Source organism: Eptatretus burgeri, chromosome 3 (assembly GCF_056783735.1).
Source record: "Eptatretus burgeri isolate ZD-2024b chromosome 3, Ebu_testis_v1, whole genome shotgun sequence".
NCBI classification, from domain to species: domain Eukaryota; kingdom Metazoa; phylum Chordata; class Myxini; order Myxiniformes; family Myxinidae; genus Eptatretus; species Eptatretus burgeri.
In genome coordinates this window covers 79952064-79961833 of record NC_140963.1, presented here as the reverse complement: position 1 = coordinate 79961833, position 9770 = coordinate 79952064, and the positions used below count along the sequence as shown (strand labels likewise).

Below are 9770 nucleotides of genomic sequence, written 5' to 3'. Positions count from 1 at the left end.
TCAACAGACACAAAATTGGGCGTCGGCCTATCTATGGCTCATGTGGGCCTGTGCAGATAACGAGCAATCATTATCTTTGGTGGAAATAACGAAAACGCCCCAGTTAGACCGGATAACCTGATTACCGAACACCACCCAACCAACGATGCCATCGTCATATTGTCACTGAAAAGTCCACATCATTGAGGATCCCAAAGCCCTTTGCCAGCGAGCTAGGGGAAAAGCACCACCACAATCCAACGAGTATTCTCCCTGGTGCTGTAAACATCCATTACTTTTAAAGGAGATCCATATCCATTAATATCTATCTCTGCGATCAAATTAGATACACAGCACTCCCATAACGCACTTGTGCAATATTAAATCATGTTTAAAACGTTTTGCGAAGCACGTGATAAATGATGCTTGTTAGAGACACAGAAGGCATTTATTGTGGGATAGATTATAAATGGTTGTTTTTACACAGTAAATCTTAATAGCGCGTGTGTGTGTGTGTGTGTGTGTGTGTGTGTGTGTGTGTGTGTGTGTGTGTGTGTGTGTGTGTGTGTGTGTGTGTGTGTGTGTGTGCGTGCGCTCAGAGCCACGCTAATTCAGCAGTGTCACACACAAAGTAAATGCTTCATGCAGTTGCACCAAAAAAGCCTTTTTATTACAATGAAAATGAACCCGTCAGCGACTCCTTGAGAATCTGAGACGTTTTATACTGTATACACAAAATGTAAACATTGGATGGGTCTGTTTCTCTGGCTTCCAAGAGGTTGTTGGTTTTCATAATTAGAGGAGTGGGTAGATGGCGAGTATGTAAACCAGTGGTCCCCAACCTTTTGATCCCACGGGTCGCATTCACTACTCCCAAGGATGTTGGGAGCCAGAAAAAAATTGATGCATTTTATTGAGAAACTTGATACTTAGAAACATTTTCAGTCAATGAGAAACTTGATGCATTTTTTTCAGTCAATGAGAAACTTGATACTGCTTCTGCTCTCCCTGGATCGAGTTGATGTCGGGCACCAGATGGGAGGAAGCAACACGAAGAGTGTCTTCCAGGTGCATGTTAGACAAGGCGTTTCGGTTCTTGTTCTTGGAGTACTTCAGCTTACTGAAGAACTGCTCGCACAAGTATGTGCTGCCAAACATGGAAAACAACTTCTGGGCATGCTTGATCAGGTTGGGGAAGGTCTGGCAGGGTAGCCCCCTGTAGAACTCCTAGAGTTCCTTCTCCAGGAACTGGGCCTTGATGTCGATGTCACTCTTCAGCTCGATCAGCTACTCCTGCAGGTCCATTGGGGCTTGCAAGGGATTGAACGAGAAGGGCATGTCGAAGATCTCGAAGTTGACTTTGTGCTTGCAGAAGTCTTGGAATCGTTTCTCGAACTCCTTCTTCAGACGGGCCACCTCTGTAGCATACCTCTCACCTTCAAAAATTGTCTCATCCTCACCGTGCTGGCCCTGCAGATCAGTGAAGTGGTCGAGTTGGCCGGCACGAAGTTGTGACTCCCACAGCTCCAGCTTGTTCTCGAAGGATTGGATGCAGCCATAGAGGTTGTGGACCAGCTTTCCTCTTCCTTGCATGGAGATGTTGAGGGCATTGAGCTTCTCAGTGATGTTAACGAGGAAGGCAAGGTCATCCAGCCACTGGGAGTCTGAGAAGTGACCGACTGGCTGGCCCTTCATTCCCAGGAACATGGCAAGCTCGTCCTTCAGCTCAAAGAAGCGCTTCAAAGTGCGGCCCCTGCTCAGCCACCTCACGGCCGAGAAGTACAGGACATCCCCGTTGTTTGCATCAAGCTCCTGCAGCAGCTTCTTGAACTGACGGTGGTTGAGAACATGCGCACGAATGTAGTTGACATTGCCAATGACCACTGTAAGGCTTTTCAGGTCACGGCGCCGGCTGGCAGTGGCCGGCAGTGGCATTGTGTAAACCCCTTTAAAATTTCTGCATGGAAATGTGTTTTGATTGGAAAGTCCTCGCGTGCCACAGTATAGGGCCCCATGGGCCGCAGGTTGCGGACCAATGATGTAAACAAAACTCGTACCCATCGTAAACTCAAATAATCATAATCACCAGTAGGTATCCGTGGAAATTCCACCCAATGGAAAATGTAACTTCAACGATATTATGGAAAGAACAGTTAAAATATCATGTGCATTGAATACTGTGTTACTATCTACTTCTGAAAGATGTTGATAGATTAAATCAAACCCCACCACCCCCCAACCACAAGTCATCAACACCCCCACCCCAACCCCAACTCCTCAAACCCCCCCCATCCCAAGTCGACAAACCCTACCCCACCACATCATCAAATCCCCTCTCCTCACTCCAAGTTTTCCAACCCACAGTCCTTAATTCTCCCCCCCCCCACAGAGTCCTTAACCCCACCCCGTCTTGCCCTTCCCCTTACTTACCGTTATTCAAAGCAAGAGGGCATTCTTCCATTTCCCATCTACTTTCTTAACCAATCTCTTGAGGAAGTTCAGTCACTCAAACTCCTCAGTCTCACGATCAGCAATGATCTTTCTTGGACAAACCACACTTCTCAATTGGCCTCCAAAGCCAGTCACTGACTGCAAATTCTCCATCATACAAAGTCCTTCCTTGGCACACCTGAACTCCTATCCACCTACAAGGCCTTCATCCACAGCTTGATGGTGTACTGCTCTCCCCTCTGGGCTGGTGCCCCTGCATCACACCTTTCTTATCTTGATGTCATAGAAACCAGGGCCTTCAAAATCATTGGAATCTCCTGAGATGAAGCTCAGTCTATGAGCCTATCATTTCCCCATCGCAGACAGGTCGGTAGCCTCTCTGTCTTCTACCGCCTCCTTTCTGGTCTTGTACCCTCTGCTTTTTCCGTGCTTTGTCCCCGCCAGGTTTCTGCAGGGCGCACACACACGGTCTACCAAGACCCCTTCTTCTGGGGAAACTACCAGAATCACTCCAGGTCTTCAAGACAGCTGTTTACCACCATCTCAGATCCCCCCACCTTTTCTACGCCCGTTAGGCACCACCCCAAGCCCAACTCCTTAGAAATTTCCAGTTTTTCCTTCCTGAGAGTCTCTCCCCCCTCCCCCCTCCCCCCTCCCTCCCTGAGAGATTTATCCTATTTCTAAGACTCCAATTTGCATTGAGGAACATAACTATTATGGTTAACCATCTTGAAATTTTTTTAAGATTAAAAGACTATTTGAATTACAGATTTCGCGCCAGCAACGTTGGTAGAATAAAAGTGCCCAGTGAGCAGAAGTGAGTCAGTGTAAACACGTACACACACACACACACACACACACACACACACACACACACACACACACACACACACACACACACACACACACACACACACACACACACACACACACACACCGCATGCGCAAAGGGCCTCATCTAGCATTCACGTGTCAATTCAAAAGTCCTGTATTGAGTGAAAAGCTCAACAGGTTGGAAAGGAAGACGCAGACAAGAAACAGGCCAAACAAGATGGGGGTGAGCAAACAATATAATTGGACAAATCATGAGTTGGCAAGGCAGAGCAACATATATATATATATATATATATATATATATATATATATATATATATATATATATATATATATATATATATATATATATATACACATTTTTTACTATCTCATGTATTTTGGATGAAGTTGTTTATTGAGTATAAAGATTTGTAGTTTGCTCCCTGTCATGTCAGTGTATCAACCTTCTGTACATCATACACTCAAACCTCCTTCCTCATTATAACCAAACTTCCCATCCATCATATACTCAAACCATCATAGTCATTATAAACAACTCAATAGAACATAGATGACATAGAAAAAAAAAAAGTAATCTTCCACGCCGACCCACAGTTTGTCCTGGTATATTGTCTGCTCACCCCTGTCTTGTTTGCGATGTTTCTTTTCTTCCTGTTCTCCTCTACCCAGTTGCCGGAGTGTTGACCTTATTGCACAAATGTTCCACTAGCCTCGACAAATGTGTTTTTAAAAACTATAAATGTCGATAATATTTCTTCCTAATGGCCCACCCTTCAACAGAGTGGCTGCATTGATTCCCATCTCCATCGAGGTGGCTCCTCGGTGTCCTTGAAAATATTTACATAACAAGCTCAAATGAGCTAAGATCCTCGTCCTCTTAATGATGACGTCATAAAAAACGAATATGACGTCATTGTGATGTAACAGGTTTGCGATAAATTATCTGTGCTAATGCCCGGCTTGATTCCCACAAACAAAATTCAAACAGCTTGCCTAGTTTCGGAGATAATGGTATAGGCGATTTCCATTTGCGGAGATATTTTGACGTCATAACTTTTTTCTTGGAGGAATTTTCAAAACCAGAGATGGTTACTGTCTGCGCAGGGTATTTTTACATATATCTGCCAAGTTTCAGGAAGTTTCAATGAAAACTGTAGGCTGTGAAATAAAAAAGTCCACAAGAAGAAGATGAATAACGACAACGTGAGTAAGACTTGGAGATCCTCCACGAGGATCTAAAAACATCCGTGGGAAGTACAACTCTGTCTCAAGTAGGCTGTACCACAGAAGTGTGAGGAGGTGTGACTTGTATAACATGCTCAGGCTGTCCGAATCATCGAACTCTTCAACATCGGACAAAGCATGTCTTCACCTCCATGAGTGGCACATGCCCTGCTGGTTCACCTGTGCAAAAAATGTCTCGTCATTGTGACGAACAAAACAATCCACACGGTCTCTGGCCGGAGCACCGTCCATGAGGAATGGAAGGCCGTTGTGTTGTTTGAGTTACTTTTTCTACTTTAAAATTGAAAAAAAAAATAAAAGCTGTTTAAGGGGAGTAGATTTGGTTGGAGGATGGGGGTAGAAAGGGCAATGCATTGGAGCGGGAGTAAATTAACGAAAGAACTACATATCAAACTACACACCACCACAACCTCATCATTTGGTACATCATGTGAATTGATCTAGGTGTAAGCAAGACATTGTTCGTTACCTCCACCACCAAAGGTGAAGGAGGTTATGTTTTCACCCCTTTCTGTCTGTTTGTTTGTTTGTTTGTCTGTTTGTTTGTGTGTAGGATATCTCAGAAAGTTGTGGATGGATCCGGATTATATTTTGTGGACAGGTTCGGTGTGTGACAAGGACGAATTGATTCGATTTTGGTGAAGATCCCAATCCGGATCTGGATCCGAGAATTATTTAATTTTTTCAGTGATTCTTCATTATTGAGAGATGGAGTGCAAAAACGATATAGTACTGTATAGCATGATATTTCAAAAATGTATTGGGCCAGATATGTTCTCGTGGATCGGGCATTACGTGGCGGAGGTATGCGCTCTACCGAGGGCCCTTCTAGTTTGTTTTGGTTTCATTTGCTTTGCTTTGTTGATTGCTTTGTTATGTTTGTTTATTTGATTTGTTCGTTCATTTTCCCCTTTTGGTGATGAGATGCTGGCATGGTGGAGTAGGTTGTTTGATATGCCTTGTTGCATTGCTCTTAATGTTTGGATTTGATTCCCATGGCTGCTCTAAAAAATTTCCACCCTCCAAGACAGACACACCTTGTCGGGAATTTATTTCCCATCGAAACGTTCACGTCACATAAAGTTAAAAAAAAAAATTATTGTCCTTTTTTTTTTTGTGCTTTTGCACAAAATTATTTTCCTTATTGCCGGTGCATTTGTACGCAATGTTTTTGTTTGTTTGTTTTGAGTGGGTGTTTGTTTAAAACGTTGTCTATTGAGTTTATGCCAGCCTTTCCAGGTGACAGCTCATCGTGTGGATGAACAAGGATTCTCATTAAAAAACAAACAAACATATTTTTACCAACAGAGGGCAGTTTTAATTCTGCTCGCTTTCCAACCTGCTGTACAATTACTGTCCAGCTGTAGATAGGGGTGTGTGTGTGTGTGTGTGTGTGTGTGTGTGTGTGTGTGTGTGTGTGTTATTGGTTATCTCCATATGCGGGTTTCAGAAGGTGGAACGGAGTCCTCCCAGGTCTTGGAGTATCCACCTCTGTTTTGATGAGGGATCACTCACTATTCATGGACCAAGGTGTGAAGTTTTGTTGTTGTCAAAGTTTTGTGCTGAGGGCTCTTTTCTGGATTGTCAATGAGCCCCGGACAGTTTACAACTGTAGTTTGTTTGTGGTAATGTTCCCAGGGATGGTTTTTAAGATCTCTGTGAGGTTCTACTTCATCATTCCCATTTTTCCAATTAATTATCATTGGTACAATTTTGGTTCTCTTCAGCTTCCAAGATCATTTGACTTCATTTTTGATATCCTGGTATTTGGTCATTTTCGTAATCTCTGCGTCGTTTTGGCCAACATCAAAAGATACTGACACCTCAATTAGCAATGCTTTCTTTTCTCTTTTTTGTACCTCAGTACTATATCCCATCACAATGCTTTGTTTTCTATGTTCACATTCGATGGAATCATCAGGTTGAATGTGATCATTATGTCCTTATTTTCAATTACTGCTTTTGGTTCATATTTCCATGAGTTTTCTGAAATTGTGATCTTGAAATTTCTGCAGATGTGCCAGTGGATGACTCTATATAGCTTGTTATGGCTTTGTGTGTACAGATATTCTGACATGAGTGTTTTTTTTACATCCCGTACTTCCTGTTTCTGGCTCGTACTTCCTGTTTCTACCTGGCAGAATCTACACTTGGCCGATTGACTCAGTCCTGCCATTTTCTTAAAGCCATTGGTGTAGTGTCCTTGGTTTTGGGCATTTGGTTTGACAATCTCCATCCGAGTTGAGCTGACCTCTTCTTAGCCATTCTAATGAGTCTTTTTTATTGATTCCCAATCTGTCCAACTCTTCTTTTGTTTGTTTTACCTTCCTGCTCTTTTATTGTTCTCTCAATTGTTGGTGTATATTTGTTGATATATCGCTTTATATTTTTCTTTTATTCTTTTTGCAATCATTGAGGCTGCATTCCTTTGTTTGCATGTGTGTGTGCCCTCAATATTATTTTCATTTTTGTTACTTACCTATTTTCATGTCATTGTGTGAACCTCTCATGAACCCACATATTTAGACAGGCGAGGGCAATGTCCAGCCTGTAGGTTGTACGTGGGGCATGTGGTGCAAAGGGGAAATGGAGTGGGGGCACTGAGAGTGTAAAGGTCGAAGGAAGGTCGGCACTCCGTCAATTGCCCGGCAAAGCCGTCACTCTGAGCAAACAGACTGCTAGAGGAGCCATTCTTGGTGTTGTTGCCTGAAGGCTCCTCTCAAACATGTGTGAATTCTGAACTCGGTGCTTATGGTAAATATATGGCTTGGTTTTTGTTCCCATCCTAGGCGCTTGCCTCGTGATCCTGCGCCCCAGCTCTGTACCTCATGTCCTATTTTATCCAATGTGCTATGCGTGTAATGCATGCACAAGCTATTTCTTGTGGCTCAGACACTAATAACGAAACAATATACTTCCTAATAGTTCAGCATTCATCCATAATCACTTAAAACCAGCACAAGTTTATTTTATACCATTACAGCAATATATCAAGACTCCAAACCTCAAAAGAGAAGGAGGTATCTGTGTCTCCAGAGATAACTCCATCTCTGCAGGGTTGAGTTTTTCCAAATGTTGAGTTATAAAATGGACCACCCTATCTCAGTTAAAATACTTCTCCCACTTTGCCATTGGTTGCACTTTATACTGAATAGGTCCTCAGCATCTCTGAAGCAGTAAACAGCTACATCCATTTCATGGTTTGTCCAAGAAATATCATGGTTGATGGTGAGGCCAAAAGGTTTGTGTGACTGAACTTCTTTAAGAAGTTTGTTCAGGAAGTATATGGGAGGGTTCGCCAGATGTCCTTTCGGAGAGACAGAATGAGAGTGTGAGATTTGTTCGGGTTGAAAGACGCATTCCAAGGATTAGACTAGCCCCTGATTATATCAAGGTCTGCAGAGAGGGAAGAAGCTGCTGCCTGCTTATCTAAAGGATGAGAGATGCTACAGCATGAGGTGGAGTCATCAGAAAAGATGGCCTGTTGACAAGAATCATGTTCTCTTGTGTTGTCCAAAATTTCATCACCTTCTCTTGGAATGTGTGCCCATAATTTGTGGTTAATATATTTTTAAGTTCCTGCCATTTTAACACCCCCCCCCCCCCCGGATAGCATGCACATACTGCTTATGGAGTAATAAGTTTGATGGCCTTTGCAAACAATGGTATGCTCTACAATGCTGCACAAGCACCTGCTCAGCACCAATAAAATGAAAGGGATTTCAATCCTGCTGGATTTAACGTTGGACCAACTTGATTGGGGAGTACAATGTATTACTTGATCGTTTGGAGCTTGGGTTGGTTCATCCCATGATAGATTGAGAGGTTGTGGTGAACTCTCCATTAAAATCAATAAAATATTTCCTTAATAAACTGTGAACTGATTTATGGTGTTGAATACCTTGTATTTGTGTTGTCAGCGTTTAACGGACAGTTCAGAGGTGGCGTAGCCATCCTTGAACTCTAGTTTAGATTCAATGCCCAAGCTGACTGTAAATGGTCACACTGGTACTTCTCAAGCGGAGATTTGCATCAATGACTGTGCCATCCTTATGAGGGGGGATGTCAAGCCAGTTTCTTCAGTTACAATTCGCTCATGTACATTAACGACACATGGTGCCTTTCCAAAAGAGTATGCCATTGTGTGCTGATGACCTGCATGCTAAATTCCAAATCTCAGGTCTGATTGACGGTTGCTTCAGGAGCATCCACCAATGGAATTATGATTTATCGAGGATATATTGTCGGCTGTAGAAACGTTCACGAGCTAGTGATGGCACTTGGGTGCCCCCGATGCCCACCGGAGTGGTATGGCAGTGGATAATTTTTGTTTTGTCAGCTTTTATGCTCATATGGATATTTTATTTTTCTAATTGCATGCAAACCTGATTCTGAACACAAGTGGTTATCATAGGAAGAGCTGGAAAAAGGAAGTTCCATGGAATCACATGCATCTAATGAGGGACCTTACAGATATTATGTATGCAAATTTTTGGGGATTTTAAATGCCTCCTCTTCCTCCTCCTCCCTTCCTTATCCTTGTGTGCTTTATACATGACCTTTCCTTATTTTAATACAGGAATTAAGGCTCGTAGAGGAGAAAAACAACAGAGGAAATGGGATAAACATGAAAAAATGGGCAAAGGGAAATCAGTGGGACAAGAACAAATGAATGCACCACAGCACAAGGAGGGAATTGCAGGAGAAAGGTGAGAACAGTCTCAGTAGGTGGAGCAAAGCTCACGAGTGGAAATGGGAGAGTCGATGAGGTGACGGTGAGCAGGAGACTTGAAATCTTGTTGGGAAGAGTTCGAGACCATGGACTCAGGAACAAAGTTCCACGGGTGAGAAAAAGAGGGACATGAAAGAATAGAGGTGAACGTTGAATTTAGATTTGTGGAGGGTAACGAGGAAAGGGTTTCTGGCAAAACACGTGACCTGGAGGGGTAGGGGCTGGGTGGAGAGGTGAAAGGACAGGAGGAGCAAAACCAGAATCGAGCTGGTAAAAAAAACACACTAACATTGCCTATAGAGTGAGCAATAAGCTGATACTGAGACACAGGTTCCTGGCAAGAGATTACAAGGAGATACAGGGAAATAAAAGGAACTTGGGTACAGGAGGAAGCCCTTTTGCCTATCATGCTTTGTTTTACAAATACAAAATTAATTTTATCATAAGTTTATTTCTTTAATTTCACAGGGGAATTGGGGGAGGGGTGGGGGTGGCACAGAGACATCACCAGGTTGTTTTGTTTTAA

The 9770-nt window shown here is 43.0% G+C and overlaps 1 protein-coding gene across 1 annotated transcript in view; it reads right to left on the bottom strand.

The window, feature by feature from the left end:
- Positions 1–1266: 1266 nt before the first annotated feature.
- The window catches only part of LOC147030282 (general transcription factor II-I repeat domain-containing protein 2B-like), a 19396-nt gene continuing 10892 nt past the window's right edge, over positions 1267–9770 (bottom strand). The window contains exon 2 of the mRNA XM_085872174.1: positions 1267–1809. Within this exon, the coding sequence (XP_085728300.1) occupies positions 1267–1809 (543 nt within the window). The remainder of the gene's footprint in view (positions 1810–9770) is intronic.